The 25,877-nt window shown below is 33.5% G+C and overlaps 2 protein-coding genes across 4 annotated transcripts in view; one reads left to right on the top strand and one right to left on the bottom strand.

Annotated features, from left to right (window-relative positions):
* LOC136854066 (centrosomal protein of 112 kDa-like) overlaps positions 1–25,877 on the top strand; it is a 227,743-nt gene that overhangs the window by 108,444 nt on the left and 93,422 nt on the right. The gene's annotated exons all lie outside the window — the stretch shown is intronic.
* Hip14 (palmitoyltransferase Hip14) overlaps positions 21,045–25,877 on the bottom strand; it is a 44,139-nt gene continuing 39,306 nt past the window's right edge. Inside the window, exons 11-14 of the mRNA XM_067130167.1 lie at positions 24,593–24,727; positions 24,249–24,355; positions 23,698–23,760; positions 21,045–23,495 (exon numbers count right to left, since the gene is read on the bottom strand). Of these exons, the coding sequence (XP_066986268.1) occupies positions 23,301–23,495; positions 23,698–23,760; positions 24,249–24,355; positions 24,593–24,727 (500 nt within the window). The 3' untranslated portion in view covers positions 21,045–23,300. The remainder of the gene's footprint in view (positions 23,496–23,697; positions 23,761–24,248; positions 24,356–24,592; positions 24,728–25,877) is intronic.

The raw sequence follows: 25,877 nt of genomic DNA on the forward strand, positions 1-25,877 counted from the left end.
TTAGTTCTTTAAGCATTACGAAAGTATCTTCCAAGACTTTTCTGCTGATGGACACAGTCTTTACACTTGGACTGTTCTTTCCTTGGCTTTGCGTGACACTGGGGTTAATCTTTTGGCTTGCCTTATCACATTTGGTTTTCGGTAGGGTAAGAATTGCTGCCATTCCATCATTCCTTAGTAGGAATGATAGCTCGTCTCCATCTCTTTTGATGAAAGATTGAGTGAATCTAAGGTGGAGATCCTGATGAGATATTCACTCACAAGTCCCAAACACATTTTCTTCAGGGTGTCCAACAGGTTGTACTGATAGTCACTTGAGCTCCGTTTTGGACAAGGTTAGTACCTTGTACAAAGTACCTACACTAAGCCTGGTATAAGTCTGGAGGTGAATGTGGATTGACTGGATTCCATTCTATCCTCTTTCCTTCTTTCAAGAGCAGCTTCTGGCCAAAGTACATGCTGGAGTCAGGCAGGGTATAAAGTAGGTGACTGAACTTCAAGCATCCTCTCTGTCTGTAGCTGGAAGGCATCTCCCTCATCCCCTCTCTTATAAAAAAGGGAAAAAGGGACTAGTTAAAGTTTAGTCCAGCATACAATTCTAGGTTTTACCAGGACTAATTACCTTGCGATATGAGGCTTCCTGCGGGAGACATCTTGGTGTCCCTTACTTGAGTAACCCCCTCTTGCCTTAGGAGGAGCACTCAGGCCCACAATGCTTTTACTATGTCCAGCTATTTTGCCAGACCTGTAGGGTTCAGGAGTCTTGCTTGCAAGGTAACTTGGATCATTGCAATTTTGTGGCGATTCTTAATTCCACTCATTTGCAGAGGGCTGACCTCCCACGTTAGGAGTATGTCTCATATATAAAAGGCAGTGGTTTGTATTTCCACTGCCTTTATTTTTCCTAGGTATACAAACCAGTGCATTTTATATTGAGTCCCACCTCAACTACCCAGCTCATTTCCTGTGGCCAAAGGAAAAGGGAGTGCAACAGTCGATGAGTGAGGGCTACTTCCCCACCACCCACTGCACATCTGTTTAAACTGGTTTCAAGCTCATGCTGAAAGATACTCCTATATAAAAGGCTCTGGTTTGTATATCTTGGAAAAATACAAATTGTTGTCAAAATTTGTCATATTCTTAAGTATAAACAGAGTGAGCTTTCTTCAGCTTTACCATTATAGTCAAGTCTGCAATTTCTTCTTCTTTGACCTCTAAATCCATTGCCTTGTAGCACCTTGTATATGTGTCCAAACTAAGCAAAATCTACATCACTGCAGTTTAGGTACAAATAATACACATGTACAGAACACAGTATATGAGCTAAGGGACTGGATTTCAGAATTTAAATTTTGAGTGTTAAAATCCTCTGGGAGAATAAATGTAACAAATTTGGAATCCACACGAGTTGCAGTTATTAGGTCAAATGAAAGAGCAATGAAATACTTGTTTATGGTGAATTTATTGACCAATTTTTGCAGTTGAAGCTTATGATAAAGACTATGTACAATAGTGTAACAAAAGGGCAATGCCCTTAACACTGGCATATATATATATATATATATAAAAAAATTTGTGCAACTTATCTTTAGCAGTGTGAAAAACCAAAATAATAATAGGTCTAATTTTAAGTATTGTGACAAGATTATCTGTAAGCATTTGGTACCTAATCCTAACAAGGCTTACTCTAATGGTGAAGAACAAGTAATAAGGTATAATTCTGCATGACACCATGACATCACTGTTCAAGGCACTTACAAAATGATACAACACGTAAATGTACAGAACATGTAGCAAGTGCACATTCATTCATACACATAAAAGCATATACACCAAAATTTAAATATCTATTTTGTTTATCTCTCCCTTTTTCTCTCTTTCACTCTGGCGACATATATATACTAGATACCTGTACACCTATATACAATATTACTTAATTTTCTAAGGTCTATGAACATCAAAAGCACAGTAGTATAATCATAGACTTCTACTTTTGAGAGAGGTAACATACTTTTCATTTGTTTTCTGTAAAACAGAGTAGGATATGAGACCAACACAAGGGCTACATGGAATTAATACTGGAACTATTAGGTTTAAGAAAGGAGCCTTGTCTACCATTGTTATTTATGGTAAGCTTACAGCAAACAATCTTATCACATACAGAATTATGTTGCATAGTTTTATCATGTGTTGAAATATAATCTCAAAATTACACTTTGTGAATTTAAAAATAAAGTACCAATACATTACCAAATTAATGGGAGCTAAGGAAAAAAAAAGCTTCAAGTTTTACAAAATATCAGAAGCTTGCAACCACTAGCAATAAAAAATGACCAACCTTATTTTGATCTACAAGAATTGTACCAATTTTTTTCATTCTGGGAAATCAAGTACAGTAGTCACCAGTTGCAAAGCAATTAATAGGCTTTGTTGTTGCACTGAGAAAAAAAAAAGAGATTCCCTTAACTATCTTTATGTTCTGACAAAAAACTGATAAAAGGCTATTTATTCAAGGACTAATCAGTAACGCACATATGTAGAAAGTCGTTACAACCAAGGATTAATCAGTAGCGCACATATGTAGAAAGAGTCTTTACAGTGGATTTGTGCATGAATAAAAAAAGATTAATAGAATGTAGGGTTTTAAATTATTTTTGTAATACAGCATATACCCTCCATCAAAGGGGCAGCATATATCAGGAGAGCTGGGCCAGTCTTCATGCAAAAATATCTGTTCATTTAGTACAAAAAAAAATTCAGTCATGATCCCAGTTTCCTATCGGTATCCTAAATTTAGTTGGAGTTTAAAAAAAAGGGGTGATTTCTGTATTTCCTTTGCAAATACATAACAGAGATAATACAAAAAATTTTACCCCTCTGAAAGTATTACAATATAACAAATTACTTGTGAGGCTTGCATGATTTTAGGCCCAGTGAATATGTAATTTTATGTGACTTACATATCCCAGCCGATATATATACATTTAACCCAATTTTGAATGCTAATGTAAGTGTTGTTATTTGAGTGAAACAGCTTACATTCTTACACATAATGGAAATGAGTTTCAAACATTATTGTAAGCTTAAAGGGAAGAGTATCTTAAAATGTACTTGTAACAGTTTGTAAATCTGCACTTGTGCAAAACATGAGATCTCCTCACTAAGCATAAGATGTCTCCAAATTGGACTGAAGCCTTCATTCAGTTCAAGTGGACTGTTGTAGTTGTCTTGATAATTTTCTCTGGAAATTTGTCAAAGGAATTAACCTGATAAAAAAAAGTAAGTTATGCTTAAAAAAAGTATATTTTTGACCGATAATTCTTTAAATGAATTTTAACTTGAAGATACTAAACTGTAATATGAAATTTTTACTCTTTATGTGTATGAATCACATCGACAGAATGAAAACGACACTATTTAAATACTTTTCTAGTAAAAGAGAATTCTTTACTGGAAACAAGTTGCCATAATATTATCATTAAACTTCTATTTACATTATGCATAAAAGTTACTTAAGAAATGTGTACTATAACTGTTATAGTGTTACCCTTCTGTAAATGCTATACAGTACATTAATTAATTTAGGATACAGATTACCCGCTTTGACGTAAACCAGTTGCTTGTCATTAATTATGTTTATTGTGACACTTAATAATTATCATGACAGTGCCATATATTTCCTGTACAAATAATGGAAGACAAATTCACCATATTTTCAGCAATATTGATAAATATAACAGAAGTACACTACAGCATTTCTCATATTGCTGCTATCCTTAGCGCTTTATTAGTAAAAAAAAAATAATAAATATGCTTACAAGAAAAGGATGTCATGTCAGCCTTTATTATTGCTATTAAAATATTACAGTATTATATTTGTTTAAGTGACTGGTTTTGCATGAAATTTCGCTTCCCTTATTTATAATTTCCTTTTACCATAATTTTATATACTGTATTGTACAGTATTTTTTAATAATTTGCAGTCATAAATACCACCCGTTTTCCAGATAAAAGCATTATTGACAAGGAATCCGTTATTTCTTGTATTTGCAGAATATACAAGAACTTTACAATAGTCTTTAAGAATTCGGCCAAATTGAAAACAAAACATTTATAGTATCAATAATTATTCAATAATATATGTTGAAGTGCTCTTTGTTATCAGAATGGAAAATGTGGTACAATTCTTATACTGTATCTAAAAATGAGGTGACTGAATTTTGACGGTTGCGAATACAGTATGCAATACCTATCATAACTGAAACTGACAAAGGTTTCTCTTGAATATAATATACCATATCGCTAAGGGCTATGCCAGATTTTTATATATAATTGTCTTTAAAATTCAGGGTCCCTTAACTCTGATAGAAGTTGGCCCGAGACAAACAAAGCAGTATATTATGTAGAAAAAACATGCAACCTCACAAACTGTACAATTCTACCTAATTCCTCATTTTAACAAGTTCCCTTTACATGTAGCTCTTAACTTTATCAGTTCAGTTCACTTACATCTAAAGAGGACATCTTGAAAAAAGTATATACAGAGTATGTTTAAAAGACCATGCATCTGGTAAAAAAAATTAAAACTCCCATGCACTGTCAGAAAAGGGTTAATGTAGTCTTGAAACATGTTATGTGGGATTCATAAAACACTTAAACCCAGTTTAAATGTATAACCTTTCCACCTACTTGCAGTAAACTATTTATATGACAGCAGCCTATTACAGATAAGCGTGGTAACACACTACTCTTCATGATAAGATTGTATGTTTTGCCTGCTTTCTCTAAAATTTCAGTAAACATTATTTTATAGGTAAAAGACCATGCCTTACTTAAGTCTCTGACAGAGTTAAGGTACTCCCTACAGTACATGTTAACATTAATGTAAAAATAGATCATTCTGGTTATCATTGAAACAAATATATTTGCTATGTCTTAATGCATGCCTTGAATAACTAAACATTTTTATTTAGGTAGATATCATGCACTACAGTATATTACATAAGGGATTCTAACATAAATTGCTAAGGGTGAATTTGGGGCTCTGCCATATACAATCTTATGCAATAGGTCAGAGGTCCAATCACTTGTCAGAGTCACATATTTCTTTTTCTGAATGTTTTTAAACCAATGGACTTTTGCTTTTAAGAATACCAACTGGTATTAAGCACTAGGTTTGATAGTTTGGTATTACTGTACTGAAAATGCATTTGATATAGATCCCATCCAATGGAACTTGAAAGAAAATTAGTAACAAAATGAGGTAGGATAAGCAGTTTACTCAGGAAAATAAAAATACAGCAGTTATATCTACTGTACACTTACACTTTTTCTTAAATATCATTGACAATAGCCTCACAACCTTTTGATTCAAACCCATTCAGTTTTTGTCCAGTTGCTCTTGATTTTATATCTGGTAGTTTAAAAGTTGCTGATGAAAACCTTATTAGGTAAAAAACAAAGTACAGTATAGTAAAGTACTTTTAAAATACTACAGTGAAACAGTATCACCAAAAGGGTGAGAATTGGTTCTCATCAAGTTTATATAATAAAAAGATTTCATTCAGCACAAGGATTCTCTTTCTTTTCAAATGCACTATTAGGTATCTAATAAACATTTAAACTATATAGCTATAGTATGAGACATATAAATAGTTAGCTACGCTATTCATATAACATTAAAATCACATTAAAAGAGTCAAGATATTTTAATAAAGGTTTAAGTTTTAAAGCAATTCAAAATGGTTACATAATCAAAGGATCAACAAAAACTCACTACAGTGTATCATTTTGCAGCATTAAGTAACAGGTAGACTGCAATTAAATATTGTTAAATTGAGCATATAAAGCACCAATGAATTGGGATAGGCAAATCTCAGGTTAAATGCATCAGAAATAACAGAAAACAAAAAACTATGTGCATCAATATATTACTCGGAAACATTAGGTTATATGCAAAAAAAAAAAATTTTTTTTTTCAGCTGTGTGACACTGGTAACAATGGAAATGGGCATACTAGAGACTAATAATTAATAGAAAGCACTGGAAGTTAGGCCTACTTAATCCTTTCCCGAAATGTAATCTGTATCTTTGTAGGATCCTATTGATTTTTTCACATCTCTTGAGACCATACAGTATTTACATCATATCAATGCAAAAATACTGAATAAGTAAGAAATTAAAAGCACGATGCCAGACAGCACTTCAGCTTGCTAGTAGCATGTCACAACTAAAAGTAAAAACTGGAAATTCCTAACCCTCCTTTACAAAATTCACTACCATAATGCCAAGGTCTGAGATCCATTAAAAGACTCTTAATACCTAGCTTAGTTTTCTGTTCTGTGGATTGTCATTATTTGCACAAATATCTTAAAGCAATTCTGTACTGGTTTCTTCCTCCAAACATTAAGTGGCAAAAGGTTCTGGTACTGGAAACCTTGACACTAATTCGTACAAAAACCTACTTTAGAGATTACAGATCAATGAAATAAAGACAGTAAAAAAAACATTCCAATGGCAAGTAACTTAGTACTCCCAAGGCAGATTCAAATACTTGGATCCATGATTAAATTCTTAGTTACAACATACTATATGAAATGTAATTCAAAAAAGGATGGCAAACTTCCTCCCTCTTCAATTGCTATATCATTTGACGAATTATTTTCAGTCAAAGTTAAAACTTCTGCAACACCTTGGTATCACTACTGAACAATCATGCCTGTCTTTGACAAAATCATGTTTTAATATGATTTATACAACTGACGTCAAGTCTATTCATGTAACCACCGTGAAAGAAGACAGTTTTTAACAAATACTTATTTTGATGCTTCATTAACAAACCACCTAACACTTAGCTGTAAATTTACTAAAATATACACTTAGCTGTAGATTTACTAAAATATACACTTCAGAATTATTAACATAATAGTAAATTTAGGCAATATAATCTTTAAAAAATTTACATGATATAAATTCCCAAAAATCTCAATTAAATACTTTGTCCCAAATTGCTAATTTTTCAGTACAGCATTTAAACTTAATAAATTGATAAGAATTTCACACAAAAGCAAAGGATATGTGAAAATGTAAGAAAGAACTGCAGTGGACTGGTAATTATTAGGATGTAACACACCCATTCCCAAGAGCAACTACAATACATATCTCTTCCCAACAATAATATAAATTAATAGAATGCAATTTTAGTAGAGTTACATTGTAGTACATACTTATTTTTCCTATAGTGCATGTACAAGTTTCACATTGTCAGGAGTCAAGTTTCTCTTCATTCTACTTCCTAATGCTTTGTGAGTTGATTTCCCAGTACATATGACTATGACTAAAGAGCTCATAATCAGTTTTTACTTGTGACCTTTAGTGTGTTAAGTTAGACTTTTTTTTTTTATTATGACACATGATTCAGACATCTACAGCCTCCTTTATGTACCTGTCTTTATCTTTCATATATATTACACAGCCTAACCAAGGGTTCTTCCAAACCTTTGCAAGATGTTCCACTGTGATACCTCACCTTCAAGACATTTTTCCTTGTCTTCATCTCTTCAAGAAGAATTAGTAAGGTTCACTCAAATAGACAGTTCATTAACCATTTGTTTGTCCTTTGTTCCAAATCCTTTGTAAAGACATTGTTTTTTAGTACTCAAAATATTACACCTCCCTTTGCTATTCCTTCACTTGCTATAAGATTTTCTACTTTACCCTGTCAGCAGCATACATTGTTATCTTAGCAAGATCAGGGAAGGCAGGCTTTTCTCCTCCAGGGATTTTGCATTCTCATTATTAGTATCAAGTAATGTAACCAAACCACTGAGTTGAAATGCATAACTCTTGACTTGTCACACCAAAGAGCATTATGCTAAATATACCATTTACTAGTGGCTCAAGCAGATCATCCTCAGCGCTTACAATAGTGTTACCAAAGACAAAGCAAGATGAATGTACATGATATAGAACTATTTCTACTCTCTTAGTTTTAAAATGCAATGTAGATGTCAATATCTTACAACAGTATCTAGACATTCACAGACCAGAATGAGGGACAAAGAATGAAGATGTGTTGTATGTAAAAAATTTATTGCTTGAAAATATGATCTTTAGTCCCAAAAATGTAACTTTTTAAGGAAGCTGTACCTTCAACTACAGTAATTAGATAGTAATGATGAGCCTAGCAGCCACCAAACTAAAAAATCCACCTGGGACTGAAATTTAAAATATCATCGTATGAATATGGGGAATATGAAAATGATTTCCATGTACACAACATTACTAGTAAGTTTTGCTTTTCTTGAATAGGTTCTTTGCTTCAAGCCTAACTAATACTTCTAAGAAATCTAGCCACCTTTTTTCATGTCATCAAATCACCAGTGTATTGATTGAAAACTTTTTTTAGATATCAAACCAAGCCAATCAGACAAAAGCACATCAGTCTTGGGAAATTCCTTCCACAATACAGGACAGGTCTTTGCATTCCCCACTGTTCTAAAAAGTAGAAGATACATTTAAACCATCCAGCCTTTCCCCAGCATACCGTAACTTAATGTACCTGTATCACCAGGTACATTAAGTCAAGGTAGATGTCTGTATCCAGATATTTTCTTCCCACTTTAGTAAAAAACTGACTGTATTTTAATTCATTGTTTAACTGGAAAACAATTTAAAAAATTTCATAGTGATCCACTACTTATAATAGTCAAAATTTGTGGTTGACAAATTCCTCTAGAAAGTGTAAAGAAAATGGCAGAAGACAATAGGTGCAAACATGCAAGTGTGTCCATGCACCCTGTGCCTCCCTAGGTTTGCCAGATAAGCAGTCATTTTTTGTGCTGCCAAACAAATATATGTAAAAAAAGAGAAGTCGGGAGAGGGTACTTGGAATATTAAGTAATAGGTTTGTCTTGAAACTTTCATTAATTTTTCTAAAAATTACTTCTGTGCCTCAGCCCTAACACTGGCATGACCCTGGTCCTCGTGTAATTCGGTGTTCTTGGTCTCCCTGGTCACAGTCTCCTACATCAGTCTGACTCTCTTGGCACAAAACTGTTTCCTGGCACAGCTGTCTTTGGCCACAGTTACAATTACTGCTTTGTCATCGGTGTCTGTTTATGAAGACTGGAAAATCTTTGGTCACATAAAGTACAGTGGATTAAGCACCACTGTGGTGCTCTTGCATATGCCAGCACAACTCTCTCCACAAATTGGAAAAATCTTTCATTTTCCATCATCCTACTTCAGGATGCCCTTCAGCAAATCAAAACTGCACGAAATATGAAAATGAGGCTTGAATTAAGACAAATGTATCTGAAAATAGCTTATAGGTCTGGGGAAAATCCAGGGAAAATTTGATGATCTAAGAACTAAATTGCAGACACAGGAAAAGTTACTACTTGGCTACCAAATGCTGACCACCCTTGGATCCAGGAGTGACCACACATGGATCCAGAGGACACATGGAAATATACCTAATAGTACATACCTGACAATCAAATGCTATTTCCTTCAAGGGAACTGAATGTCCAGAAAAATTTGTCAACCACAAATATGGGCTATTACAAGTATGTAACGGATCTTCAGAAAAACAGAATCAACCTCACTGTAAGCAACATGAATAGACATGAATCAAAATTACTTGTCACTGATCAAAACTCCTAATTCTTCTACAAAACCCTATCTGATTTTGTTCATATAATAGTTTTACTGGCAGGTTATATTTTGCATGATTTATGTATGCTTTTGGTGGAGTTCTCAGTGAATCAGTAAAGTCCTACACAGACATCTGAAATAGTGATCACCAAAGTAATAGAAAATCCAGCTGAAAGTTGCATACCTTTAAAGTAAACATTTTGAAAGTGCAAATTTCAAAATACTAATCATTATAAAGGCCTTGTATTGTATATAATTTGCTAAATAAATACTTTTGTACAGGCTTCGGTGAAATGTAAAGGCATCACCTACAAAGACAGTATAGTACAGTATACAGAATTACTGCTTACAGTCAAGTCTGGCAAAACAGCTTCATTCTACAGTATCCAACACTTAGGCTGCAACCAGCTGATTTGCAGATGGTTGCAAATTTGCAACAATACTGATTAAGAATGATTAAAGAAACAAATAGTACAGCACATGAATTAAAACTATTCATTCTACTATACTATTACCCAAAAAATTTAGGGACAGAGGGCTAACATAATTTTTTTTTAGATTCTGCCTATATAGAAACTTTTTAAGCAATAGCCAAAAACAAAACTATATATTCATTATTGTGGACACATGCTTTCATTATAGAAAATGAGAATGACAGTACACTGAAATATAAATTAAATGAAACCAAAATTATTTACAAAAGACTAAAAATTCCTGATTCATCAAGAATATAGAAACCTTTCTTGTCTAGTCGATATTAAAATGTTTAATAGCACTAATTGTTTCTGTTCTGCTGCCAGTTACATGCAAGACATGTAGACTCATTTGGTAATGGGATACCATTAGGTAGGTTGAAAAAGAATAATTTTCACTGGAAGCACCCCTGGACTACGGAGAAGCACTGACGTCCCTATATAATACAAAGGGAATAGTGCTGGCTGGTGACAAAATGGAATTACCATAATTTCTGAGGATACAAAATGCTACCGAGCACCTTCTCTCTCCTTACATAACCTAGTTCTGTATAATTATTTAATAGCATTATTATAAATCCATCCATTTCAAGTTGGCCCAACCTATCTGTGTTGTGCAGAAAAGCCATGACACTTAAAAAATAAATATTTATATATATATATATTTATATATATATATATATATATATATATATATATATATATATATATATATATATATATATATATATATATATATATACTGTATGTATAACTGAATCACGAAAATATGGAACTGTGATGAATATATAAATAAAGATAAAATCCCAGAAAGATAAAATCACAAAACACTGCAGAACTCCAGTGTTCCCATTTCCTTCATTTTTTATATATTTATATATATATATATATATATATATATATATATATATATATATATATATATATATATATAAATATATATATATTAAATATTGTAGCTATTTCAGTCATAGTTATTTAACGACACTGCAAAGTAACAACACATTACTGCTAAAATTATAAGGAAAGTTATTATGAAATTATATATAAACTGTTCTATTTAGCATGATTTAAGATATTGTTTCACTACATGGAAACATTTTAGCAACATAATTTTATGATGTCACCTGATATTCAATTATGAAAATCATGAAATAACAAGCTATAATTACTGTACTGTATATGTTACATTGAAAAAAACATTTGCAAAGATGTTTGTAAATACAAACTTAGTACTTTTAAATAATGTAAATACACATGATAAAATGCAAGAATGAACTTGATTGAACTCAATTACTAGGTAAAACAAACAAAGCAGTAATTTAAAGGTGAATGTGAAATCCTCTTGTGTGGCAAGCTACCTTTTTTTATAGTAGTGTTACAACTAGTTTCTCTTGTAAGATGCTAACAAGTGTAACAATTGGACAGGGCATTCTCCATAAAATTAATGTCTCTCTTATATACACAAGCTGGGTAGAGACTTCAAAAACTTTTACTCTCAAAATTTTCTCTAATCTCTATCTACTCCCCTACTTGAATGAAGTTAAATGCATTATATTTGTCTCAGGAGGATTTTATCTAGTAAAGTTCATTTCTGTCTGGTTCCCTGTCAGTAAGACCTAAAAGGATATTGTTATAACAATATCCACTCACTATGGCTTCGTAATGCCTAAGTTATTTGGACACCTTGGCTAACTCCAAGGGTGTAAAGAATGATGAGAGACTGTAATGAACCATCTGCCAAATGTTTCTAGTTCTACTGAATATATCCATGTACCTGTGAAACATCCTTCAAATTGTTCAGGGCAAAGGTTGACTGGCACCTATAATCATCTACATCAACAACTTGAGACATATACCAATTAGAAAAGAGAATAACACATCCTTTGAGCAATGAACTCAATACATGTGTAATACCGGTAGTTGCTAGACCATCTCTCTCAGCTGAAATAAGGTGTTCATGAGGATTCCTGTGTAATTAACTGCTGGAAATAAAGAATCTGAAGCTTGCATGTCAGTGAGGCTTTTCTCTCTTTAAAGTACAGAATAGTGTACTCCGATCAGAAATTATTCCTCTTGAGCTAGAATTACATTGGGGCTGTATCATTGGCATTTCTCTTTGGACCTGACTCTTTGCTGCAAAAGGCAGTTCCACTTATGACCAATCCCACAACAAATTACTTTGACTATAAGACATTTAACCTCTCATACACATAAGATGCAAGAGATGAAAAATGCTTATCAGATATTTGTGCTTTATGGGTTCATAAGGTTTCAACATTACTGACAAGGCCCATTTAGAAGTTCACTCTGGAGAGTGTACCTGTATTTCAAATTCCCAGTAAAGATCTCACATGACTGGAAAGTTTGTGAGGTTAAAATCGCTTTATCAGAGGTACCCTTACAGTGCTACCCTGTAATAGTCAATACAGAACACCCTTCCTTATTTATTTAATATCCAGTATAACACTACTGTTCATGTAATCTAAATCACTTAGGATCTTTTCTTATAATTTGGGCCACAGGGAATTAGAACAACTGCTCCTATTCCTAAACCAGATTTCCTTCTTGATTGTCAACCACCCTTTCATCATGCCATCAACTCTCTCCTCGGTCATATGAAGATAACCTTAACCTGTGTTATTTCTTCCAGCATCTATTCTTTCCTTCCACAAGCCCAGGGACCAAATTGTTGAATGGGAGGATGGAGATCTTGGCTCTTCCATTCTCTAAAACACATCTATGGGTGGTTTCTCATCAGCAATACTCATGAGGTTGGTGTTTACTCTTGTAAATGGCACTCGTGGAAAAATACTCAAATTCTTTTTTGATGGCTATCATTCTGGTCATTTGGTTTGATTACTTTATGCTATGTCTGGGTTGAATTACCAAACATAAGACTGGCTTACATCTGTTCTTTCCTTGAATGGGCATTGAATGATTATGTCCTCATTAACTGGGTACTTTCTAGCTTGCCACTTGTCCACCCTGGAATGAAACTGGATCAGTGATAATGGCTGCATGACTGCACTGGTTTTCTTTTGTGGATGTGTCCATGCTGCTCCTGAAAGACACCTGTCTGACCAGGTTTGTCTTAAATACAGCTGAAATAATGTCTGTCTCCACTAGATACACTGCATGCTCACCTTTCAAACATGATTTCACCAACATTTTCTTACAATGGTATGCCATGTTAGTCTACTGTCCCCTTCCATAGGGTATTTCAGAATTTCCCAATGGCAGTCCAGTCTGAAGCCACTAAAAAGGATGATGGTAAATGTCTCCTATAAATTGAATGAGGTCAACTGAAAGAACCTGTCTCTTCCCTCAACACCAATCAACAACTGCTTTTTGATTGATGCCTTCATCTCCTGCATGATAGAATTTGGTTCCATGGACCTGTATAATGAAAGAAGGTCCTGCTTTTCTTGGTCATGTCGTTAGGATCCTAGACTACCTGCCTACTAGAAAAGAGGCAATAGAACCAGGCACCTATGATGGACCAAGTAATTTCCATCTCAGAAACAAAGAATTAATATGATCCCTTAACCCTCCTTTCCCAATTCCTACTGACATAAGACTGTCCTAGAGAGCTTTGCCCAACCAACCCATGCACACCAAGTAAATGTTAGTATAGAGCCATTCTTGCCTCCAAAAGGAAAATGGATCTCTAATCACAGGAGTTGGAAATTTAAAAAAAAACTAACTGTTGGCAAGAGATAGCCAAATTCTCAAATAGACAGCCATACCTGGAATCCTTGCTTCTACTTGGGAATAGTAGAAAGAGAAATTGTACTAACAAAAATGCAAGAAAATATGTCAACAAATTTGTAACTCAAGACTTCCTTACTTCTCCTCATTTATATCTAATTTCTTTGCTTCTGGCCATGTAAAGTGATATCCTTACTTCTGCTTAAAAATGTGGGTACACTATAAAAGACACATGAAAAAAGATAAATACGAGCAAGGCATGCACATAACTGAGAAAATAGAAAACCATCCATCAACAAACTTCAAAAATGCACACTAGGGAACACTAACATAATGAAATAACAAAGAACGAAAAACTAAATTTACTTTTATACTGACTCAATACAATTAGCCCTTTTTGGCTACACTAAATTATCCCAGTGCTCCAGTCCTTCTTAAACTCCTAGTGTGAAAACAGCAACCAGTCAATAGTACTACACAGGAGGATCCCAGTCCCAAGCAGGTGTGTCTCATCATTCATTTTCTCTAATCCATGAGCTGGGAGAAATGAATAAGTTTGCTTCCACAAACTAATTTTAATAAAAAAAAAAAAAAAATGCTCTTGTTTCCTCAAAAACCAAGTTAAATTAATCCCAATCTCAATTTGGGGAAGGAAGGATTGAGCTGCTAAAACTCCAGAATTGGCTACCTGAGACATACAGTATTCACATGAGAACTTCTGGAATTGATCTAAGCTTCAAAGCCCATGTCTCGCAAAGACATATAGATACTGTATTGTGTTTGTGAGATATAACCCCTCACAGGTAAAAGTAAACTCTTGAGAGGTTTGAACTTTGTATACAGCACTCGTTACAAAGTCCACCTTCTGTTTCGGACCCAACATGGAATGCTGTAGTCTGGGAGATCAGTGCAGTACAGTACTGCTGAAGAGCACCCCCATGAGCAGCTAATTTAGCAAATGACAGTAAAGTCAGACCTCTTACATCTGGCACTCCGTGGTCTGGCAACTCCCATGATCCGGGACTTTTTTGAATCTACCATCATGAGCTCTTGAGCAGCTACAAGGGCAGTGCCACAGGTTTCAGTTTTTGGTCTTTTCAGATTTTGGAACTGAAGCTTGCACTGTAAATACGCAAGCACAGTTTATTTCCAATAAAAACATTCTGTGAAATTCAAAAAATATACAGCATACAAAGGACCGTAATTTGCACACACAGACACACACACATTTAAAAAACAACAGCGGCAGATTTTCAGGTTTCTGCTGAAAATGAAAGCCAGAAAACACTGAAAGGTGCTAGATCAGAATTTGACAGTGCGTTTATAAAGTGGTTTAAGCTCCAACGTAGCAAAGGTGTAAGTATTTCTGGAGAGATGCTTATGGAGCAGCCCGGAATTTTCATAAGTAACTAAACCTAACAAATGACAGTGATTATTCGTAAGCTTTGTTTTACTTTTGATAACACAGCAATATATATGTAGAATAGGCTGGCAAGACTTTGTTTACATAGAGGGTTTTTTAGGGGTAATTTCTGTCATCTGAGAATTTGTGTGGTCTGGCAGTGGCTTGGTCTCAAAGGTGCTGGTTTGAAGATGTCAGACTGTAATTATCCAATAAGTGTAACAAAGAACCAGTAACCATGGAGAAAATATGATACAATGTAATACAAGGATAAAAGAAAGGAAGGTTCAGGTAATGGAGATTATGAATTTACAGAGCAGGGAGATAAAGTGGCTTACAAAACTTGTCACCTTTGCAGCAGGATCCAGCCTGTGATGAATTTGTTTCGATGAACAAGAGCGTCTACTGGGTCTACATCCCTTTCCAGACAAATTTCCCTTGAAGCTGGTTCTTAGTCTCATTCTCCCAGTTGACCTGGAGACCCAGATCTTACTACAGCCTGGTGTAAGTACTGGCAAAATTCTGCTAACCAGCCCATCATTTGCTAATTAGCTAGCACTAACTTCAGAAAGACTAACACTTAACAAAAAAAATAAATAATAGTAGTGCAATAAATGCATACCTACCACAAGGTTTGAAACATTGCTAGTATCCCCTATCTTTGACCAAAAAAAAAATAACTATGCCTAAAGAACATTGCCAATTAGAGAAAACAAAGTAAAAGTTTTTGATAAGTGGCTACAGTATGTGTGAAGTTTCTTTTATTAGGTTTTTAGATCATTTACTAGAAACTTTTCTGCATAAATATCTGTGCATGTCCTTGACAGGGGGAGGAGGGAATGTAGTCATCAAGAAAAGAATTTAAATAGATTACTGAAAATGAAGTATGAATCCTCCCTGGTTGGTAGTTGTTAATATGCATATCAATAAAAAAAACAATGATGAACAACTTACACTGAAAAATCATACATTTTATTGATAAGTGAATAGTCTCCATTTATGGTATGTTACCTGCTAAAACTAGCAAATATTGCTAACTAATGAACACTTGAAAGCAGTTTTTATCATATAATTTACAGTATCTGTAAAGTATCTTTTGGAAGTTTTAAATAAATAATGTTTATTTTCTGCAGTACCTGTTTCATAAGGTTGTGTTCTGTTCTTGAATGGAGGGTGAAGGGAAGTCAGCTAACAAAAGATAAACAATGAATGAAAAAAATCCTCCTTAGTTTGTGCCAGTTTAAAGTTTGATAGTACTCTGCCTGTGAATATTTTCAAATAAATTAGTTTCTATAAAGCATAAGTTTGGTAAGCCTTACCTAGTCTAATGAGCAGATTGGCACTAACAACAAGATACCTAGGCTATATGGTGGAATTACCTACTGGAGACAAAATCTGAAGGGCCACATGATATGAGAGTACTGTATGTACAATACATAAGTGTCTTAACAAACTACCATTTATAACAAGGGGAAACCATCCAATCAAAATGTTATAACCACCATTGTCTGCAAAAAACCAAGGAAAACTTTCCTCATTATCTTAATCAATGAACAATGACATGTGAATAAAAGTAATACTCAAAGATCACAATTAAGAGATATACACTGCTTGGGACCTTAGAATTTGCTAACTACTGGAAATGCCATTTCCTTCCTCTGTTTAAAGAAGAACTGAAGTGTTTGAGATGATTATGTGGGCACAAAATGGCTCATTATATGAAATGGATTTGTCATGAAACTAATGAAATGTTTATGCAATACAAATTGCTGAAAACTGAAGAAAGTACAATAGTAAACCTAGACATATCTGCACCAGACTCAGAAATATAAAAAAAAAAAAGTACAAAGGATGGTAGGGCAGGAGGCTCCTCTTACAAAGGGATGTTTCAACCACTTTTACACAAGCATTTTGTTCATTACAGCTGCTAACTTGACACTGTCATCCATATCTGACCAGAAGTGCTAAATTTAATTTCTACAAACACATCTTTAGAATATCTAAAACTACATTCATACCTGAAAACCTGTGTAAAAACTAACTGACTGTAAAACCAGGATGTAATACACACAGACCCATCTGTCATATAGTATTCTATATAAATACCAAGAAACTCTAGAAACAAGAAAACCTTACGGTCATTGTAAGTAACAGATAAAAGGAAAGTAATATACTTAATTCTTTTCTCCGTGTATCTGAGTAACAAATTTGATTGGATTCAAGAATTTTTCTTTGTCTTCTTGAATTCTCCCTGAATCTTCCAGTAGATGTCATGGTTGAAGTTTGTTATACTACAACATGGTTCATTAAAGTTTTAGATATATTTGTAATAACAGTTGGACTGCTGTTACACAAGGCCTTTTAGACAATTGTTTTACAAAAAATCTAGAAGAGATCACTGCGACATATGGATACAGCCTCATCATTACAGGTTCAAGAAAAAAAAAACATTAAAGGTGTTAATAGTTATAACTGACACAACTTCTCTGTTAGTTTTGGGAAAGTATCATAACCTAAAATAATGTGATGTACTTTCAATTCCAGTGTGGAAAATCTTCTTAGCCTTCAGGAGTACAGTATTGTGGAAAGTTACAGAGGAAATGCCTTTACTTACACCACTGAAATAATGATCTGAGCCAAGATAGATGCATGGTAAAAAGTACATAAGTTTAAAAGATGGAAGAGTCTTAGCTTTAAGTATCTCTGCTTTTGAGTACACTCAGGAACAGTTTCCTTTTGTTTGCTTACTAACCTTACGCATCTAACTACTAATAAAAGAGGCTAATGTTTTTATTTATTTACCTATGTGTCTATAAAATTTCACTGCCTTCTCAATTTGTTCTCAACTTTTATCACATAAGGGCCTTCTAATCTACAGAAGTCTGCAAAAGCATGTTCATGCTTTTTTGGCTTCCTCTACTGTAATGTGGACACAACAATAATAATGAAAATAATATAACAGTACAAACAATTTCATATACTGAGTACTTCATACCTTTGTCACAACAGCTTCCTTATTCATTCAATGCTGTAACTGATCAAGTATGAAAACCATAAGCAGCTAAACTTAACTCCATCTTGAACATTGGTTATCAAGAACTTGACAGAAGCACAGCCACCCCAAAAAATTATGTCCTTATTTCAGTTGTGCACATTTTCTAATCACAAACAGAACAGAACTATAATACATAAAAATTAACTGGTACAGAAATATATATGATAAAAAACACAAAAACTGCTAATAAAGTTTACTAAAAAACAAATACTTAAAAAGCTTAAAAACTAGTGTGCAATAATACTTCACAGAGATATGAATATGAGAGATAGCCTGATTCTGTTTCAAGTAAAGTGAGATTAATTGATGTATGTTCTGTCAAACAGTGATGTGTAGCTGCAGTTTGTGGAATAAAATGATGAATGCATTAAAAGGTGACAAATTAAAATGAAATAATGATCATAAATTACTAACAACTAAATTAGCTGAGCAAAGAAGCCCACATCTTAAATCTATATTCACAATGCAGTCAAAAATTTAAAACAAGGATATCAAGTAAAAAAACTCTCCACTGCATATTCAATTCACTGCTGTATTAACATAATGAAATACTTGATGGAATGTGCAATAAAAGTTCACCACTAATGGACTGGCAAAGATCTAAGGATGTACTGATATTCGTACCTAAAGCAGCTGAATTCTTCAACCACTGCAGCAGCAAGACTTCTTTGGTTAACTACAGTAGTTTTCTTTCACAGAGGAAAAAAATAAACATAATAAGAACCATTGTTACTGAAATGTCCTTCCAATGGCTTCAGAGTTACTTAGGCCTTAAATTATGGAATGTAAAGCTAAAATTCAAGCATTTCACAAAATATAACATACAGCATACTGTACATGTATATTTATACATTCATATACAATACATACTGTCCTTAACTTACGACCTACTCAACTTGTGTACTTTTGCACTTATGACCACTGAAATTTCAGATATATATCTTATGTGTAAAAATCAGCTTTGTAGAGGGCATGTAAAGAGTAATGTGTAAAAAACAGAATAACACTAAATTTGATTAATGATGAATAAAAAAAATGACAGATCTTAAACAGTGGAAATATTATACTTTGTAAAGCTCCCAACTTATTTCCACTCTGATTTACATCCAATAGTTGGGAACTTAAGCCAGTCATAAGTTAGGAATTGTCTGTATACATGTAATATATGGTTATGATTCTCTGTGACTAGTAAATACCAATAAATTAGCTTGCACTACACAATTATGGTCTTTGGTAATACATAAAGTATAAAATTATTCTAAAAGAGCTCCCATGACAGAAAGAAAGTGAATACATACACACAATAACCTGCCAAGATCTACATGCTGCATTGATAATATCAAGTACCTCAATACGACATGCAACAGCACTATCTGTTACACATGAAAGAACAACAGCAGTACAATAATTGTGGCAGGATAAAATTTCTTTCTTTTATTTTTCATGATAAAATGAAAACTAAAACACAGAAATTATCCACAATATGATTACTTCTTCCATCACAAGAGTGAACTGTCATTTTTTGCTTCATTGTACCCAAGGAAAATAATATAAACTAAATATCACATGAAAATCTCACTAAATTATCATTTCTTTACCTCCTGAATTCCCTGGTCAATATCAATGTGCTGTGAACATCATTTAACCTATTTGTTACCCTTTCAAAACATGGGACAGTAAATTCTGTTTCCTTACCCATAGCCCATGAAAAGTAATTCAAGCATATACCAAATAAATATTATTATGAAACATTAAATACTATTCATTGTCGTCATTAATGTTTTTACCTATGCTGGATTAGATGGAATGATGTCTCCCCTCCCTTATGTCTTGTGGATATTATGCCAGAGTTCCCATCTGATTTAGGTCTTCACCTGCGTCCTTCTTCCATGATTTTCTGAGTCCTCCCACTGGCCTTCATAAAGCTACTTCCATATCTACTACATCCTGACTAACTTTTCCTCATCTGTTCACATGACATACCCAAACCTTTTAAAGCTTTGAAATCTCAGCAACCTCATTTGTTACATGATTGTCCCACTGTACTCCACTCATTAATTGTATTATTCTGTAGTCACACCTTTTCAGTACTTTGATTTTGTTGGTCAGCATCCATGTCACTCCTGCCCAAAGTAATATAGGCATTACAGACAGAATTTTTTGCAGTGTTTATTAATTGGATCATTTTAATTACCAATAGTCTAGGAATCTTGCTTTACTTCATCCAGGATGCTGAACCTAGGGTTGTCACTGACATGAAAATTGTTCACAATGCTATCACATCTTTCATTCAGTATGGTAAGCAGTACTAATAAAAAGACTGGACAAGTATGTTAATATATTCACTATTATTATATTATTCATTTTAATTATAAAAAAATTATATTTAATTTATAAACTTCTAGTCCAATACTGGTTTCTGAAATTTACAACTTATAAATCTCAGAATGAATCCATTTTAGCAATGGCACGCTTTATATTGTAAACATCACCATGAGAAAAATCCGTCATATAAACTATCTGATCTTATATAACATATCCAAGAAAATCATGGAAGGCATAACAGACTCATGATTCAAACATACAGTATTCAACACTTTCTCGTCACTTAAAGAATACACTGAATGGCAAGTTGATTGTATGGTTTCACAGTAGGTGCAATTTTCATGCATGTGCAAAATCAATCGGCAAGAGGTAGAAAACAGAGGCTATGTAAACGCAAGCATTTGAAATGAATTTTTCCCCCTTTTCTTTTTTTAAAGAACTCCAGTAAAATCTCAAAGAAATTATGATGCCTAATTGTTCAGTCATTGACAAACATAAACATGAAATTTTGTTGATTTGTAATGTTAACATCAAATTCAATTCAATGAGAAATTATCAATCAGTGACAACCCTAGTTAAACTACTATATGAGTAAATATCTACTAAAAGATGAACCTCAGAATAGAAACCATTTGTTCGTGAGTCTCCCTTGCTTTTACTCTTTCCCAGTCTATAACGTTGAGTATAAAAAGCAAATAGCCAACATCTGAGCTAAGGACTATGAAAAAAATTGCTTACCAAAAAAGCATTCAACTAAGTGTACTTAAAAAGACATGTAACCATCTTGTAATGCTATTCTTACTTTTTATTATCAGAAATGTTACTGCTACTCAAGTTATAGCTAATCATTCCTACTTGATGATGTTACTGTTATAAGATGTAACAAAGTAAAAGTAAGAAGTCTCAACATGGAAACGTCATTATCATTACTTACTAAAAGAATCATTGGTTGATGAACAGCACCACGTATGTGTAACTAATTAAAAAAATCCCATGTTTCACTAACATGCATTAAATGATGGAATTCAGTCATAATCAGGATCACATCAAAACAACAAATTCCACCAACTAATCAAAGAGTGTGAAGATGATTACAAATAAAAACACTTTTAACATAAGATCAGACATAGACTACTATACTTAGCCTAAAAAAATGAAAGAAAAGTTTCAGCAGGAGAAACAAGCTTCCCTAAAATATGATGCCTTAACCATCTTAAACAACCATTTCCCTAGTTATAATTAGAAAGTTGTCTCTGATGCTACCATCTTTGATCAAGCATCAGTACATCAGTAAAATGACAGGCTAGCAATATGCATGAACCATGTAACCTGAATGGATTTTATTTCCTGCTTTCTATTCACTGACCCTATAACCTTATTCTATCTTTACAAAATAATTCTCTATGTCCAGCTGTTTTTTCAATGTTGTCATCAAACTTCCTCCTGGCCAATAAAAACAAGTTTTACACCAAAACACTCGTTCCTCTATTGTGTTGTCATCCAATAATGCTTCTGCAATTGTTTATAATTTAAACAGATGGCCCTCCGTATTTCTTAGATAATATATGATATGGATTGTCAGTTTGATTGATCTCACAACTATACCCTCACTGAAATCTACTTCATTGCAGCACTATTATTCTTAATGCAGGTTTTTCAAGTTTCACTCTCGGACTAGGTGCAACTAACTGAAAATATATCAAGTATTCAGTTCAATAATACCAATACTACCAGTGTGGTTGGGAATGTTGCAGGAAATATAGTCTCAGCATCTAATGTGTGAAAAGATAACACTAAAATGTAATTATGAATAACTGGTCATACTGCATTAGGACATCCCTACCACTGCATGAGAATAAAGTCACTGGAAACTAATAACTAATATATAAAAAATTAGACCTGAAATACTAACGACTGTACTGCTGTGTTCAAAGACAATAGTGCCCTAGGACAAGACATTACTTTTAACAAAAGTAACAATTTAATGGTTTCAAAAGAATTATAACTGGTTGACAGTGGGTGAAACAGCTGAAGACAGCATCACTATATCTACATAAAACACATACTAAGGACAAGTACCAAATTATCATCAAAATAAACTTATATGAAGCTACTTAACTACAGCAAAAAAGATACAACCTCTTAAAATGCAAAAAAAGCCTTTATACTGTCACATTAAAACATTCACAGCTACATACCATTTTCATCGATTATGCAGGCAAACTAATTCTTAAATAAAGCATTTTGTAAATCAATAAAAAAAATATTAATCTAGCCAGAGAACATGAAATATACTAGTTGTGCACAAGATAAGGAAAAGTGGTTATTGCTATAATATAGAGATCATAAATAGCATAAATGATCAAGAACACACTGGGCCCTCACAAAAATCTCTGAATTCTTTCTCTGAAGAGGACTAGATTCATCAAGAGAAAAGAAAAATTATCAAAACACTGAAAAGTCTGATGAGGGCTGGAAAGCTGACTGACTAGCATTTACAAGTTTCATACTGTGGTGAGTCCACTTTACCCACAACAGTTCCACCAAATAATGATATTGAGGTTACTTCTTTTGAAAGTTGTGGCAAGTCACTGGAATATGTAAAGAAGCAGGAAAGTTTTCACTCTTACTGTAACAATGGACCTCAATTTTGGAATATACATACCTAAACAACATTCTAAACATACTGATACATATCTGATTGACTAAGAAGTGGCTGCTTGTCTTCTGATGATTCTGATAGAGTGTATATGTGAAGCCAATCTGTGCGATCAGGCTTGAGAAGGCCTAAACATCTCCAACTAAGAAGATCCTGGAAGTTTTGCCAAATGCCACGATGGAAAGGTGAACGAACTTCTCCCTTTTTCCCAACCTAAATGCACAATAAATAAAAATCAATAAAACTAGAGATTTTAAAGAAATGATATTAGCATGTGACTTACATTCTACAGTGTATACATCTTAACCCCTACCAAACAAGGTTACTTGAAAACCCCTAAACATGATAAAATCATGTTACTTCAATGGCACAGTTTAATATGTTAAAGAAAAGCAACATGTATGATTTACTTTACCTGGAAGTGCTTATATCTATAACAGTTCATTCTCTCGTTCGTTGTCATGCCAAGAATTAGAACCTGGTGATAGGGAAAATAAGAAAATATTACATATAAATTACAGCAAAAACTTGACTCATATAGAAAATCTGTATACACACTAAATCAACTGACTCCAGTATGCCCTTCTATATGTTTATAAATAAAAAAAATGTCTTTATACAATAATTCTTAAACTTGCTCTCCCCTGCCATTACAGGGACCTGAACTTGAGCGCTTACACATATATTCCTTTACTGCTGACATAACAGTTAAGAATGGTTTACAATTAAAATGTTTCAGTCTGTGACTAATTTTTCATAAAAATAGATTTTTGTAACAATATAAATGTTGGAGCTCATAAATTTTCAAATATGTATCTAGAGTACAATCAATACCCACTCTATGAGACTGATAAGAGGATAAATCTTCAGCACTGACCCCTTTACTTTTGATGAAGCACACATTGCTTTTTTTTTTTTTTTTTTTTTTTGTATTAATATATTAAAGCAAATACTTCTAATACTAACCTGGTAAAGTTGGCAACCGAGTAGTGTAGCTACCCATGCTGCATGAAGGGCTGCATTTGCTCCAACCCAAGCCAACCATGGCTCACAGGTACCAACTGAACCTAAACCTAACAAGGAAAATATGAATTCTATTTATTGCTATCCTATGCCATACCTCATAACTGTTTCAAATGAGTCTGTATACATCTATGAATATTCCAATACAGTATACTGTATATTTCCATATGCAGCTGTAATTCTCATGGGGTTAATTTAGTGACCCAAATTCCTTAAAAACATATTACATTACCAAAAAGACTATAATTTTTAAATTAAAGCTTGTTTTAAACAAATAGAAAACTTACTTGACCAAATGCCTTGTTTCAAGAAATAAACACCACACTCCCCATTCCAATAGTAGAAGCATCCTTGTAACACAAAGCAGCACATGCCACACAGCATCAATAGGTATCCAATGAAGTACTTCAGATTGTTAGCTCCTGCAAATATTTATAAAAATTATTTTAACATTAAGTAATGAGTGAAATTCTGCTATTACACAGCTAGTTATTCCAATGACAATCACAAATGAATACACCCCACACATGTTCCATAGCTCTAATGAATGAGGGCTTGGACTCTACATTTATCCAATATTTTTTGCATATGTATGAAAGTTAACAGCTCTAACACTTATTTGGGAGAATAAGAATCATTACTCTGGAAGAAAAACACTTAACTTTACATAATAGACCAAGAGTAATTTTACCAAAATTACAATATCTAAAACGTGGTCACTAGATGACTACAGTATACTGTACTCTGTTTCAACTCATCTGTCCTAGAAAAATTAACATTCATTGATATTTGGTCAGAAGATGAGAGAAAAATGGTAGAGGAATGACAAGAGAGAGTAACAAATGAATGCTCAAAAGAGAGACAAGAGAAATTAACAAATGAATGCTCAAAAGAGAGACGAGAGAGAATAACAAATGAATGCTCAAAAGAGAGATGAGAGAACAACGAACGAATGCTCATGAGATAGACAGAGAGAGAAACAAATGAATGCAAAGAGGGGGAAATAACTACAATCCCATTGCCTTAAAGCATCATATTATAGAATTAGGCCTAAACTTTCTTTTCACTGTTGATTAACTGACAAAATTCAGTACTTTAATACAAAAATTTTAACATTAAAATAATATACCCTACCCTGTCATAAGCTGATGCTCATTTATAAAAGTGCATTAGATTTTCAGTTAGTTAAGTTGTTCCTTATCACTAACTATCTATTCTTCTTTATTGTTACCTAGTTCAAGGTAAAATTGGCACACCATAGAAAAACACATCTCTAAATGCGCCTTCAATAATAGATTCTTGAATTTCCTTTAAAGTATTTGGATTGATAATACTTTTCAATGGTGTTAAGCTTTTGCTATATATCTAGTAACAGAGAAGTGGGAATGCATTCTTGTGCGTAGGCCTATGTTAATTTAACCACACACCAGCCTTGCCCAATCAGCGTCAACAAAATAACAGACTGATACTCAAAGTCAGAGCCTGACCATGGTTATAAAGTTATCTGGGTTAGTAGCCAAAACATTGCTGAATGTGAGAAAAGGCAGAAAGTATTTCAAAAACTGTTAGAAA

The sequence above is a fragment of the Macrobrachium rosenbergii genome, chromosome 28, assembly GCF_040412425.1.
Source record: "Macrobrachium rosenbergii isolate ZJJX-2024 chromosome 28, ASM4041242v1, whole genome shotgun sequence".
NCBI lineage: Eukaryota > Metazoa > Arthropoda > Malacostraca > Decapoda > Palaemonidae > Macrobrachium > Macrobrachium rosenbergii.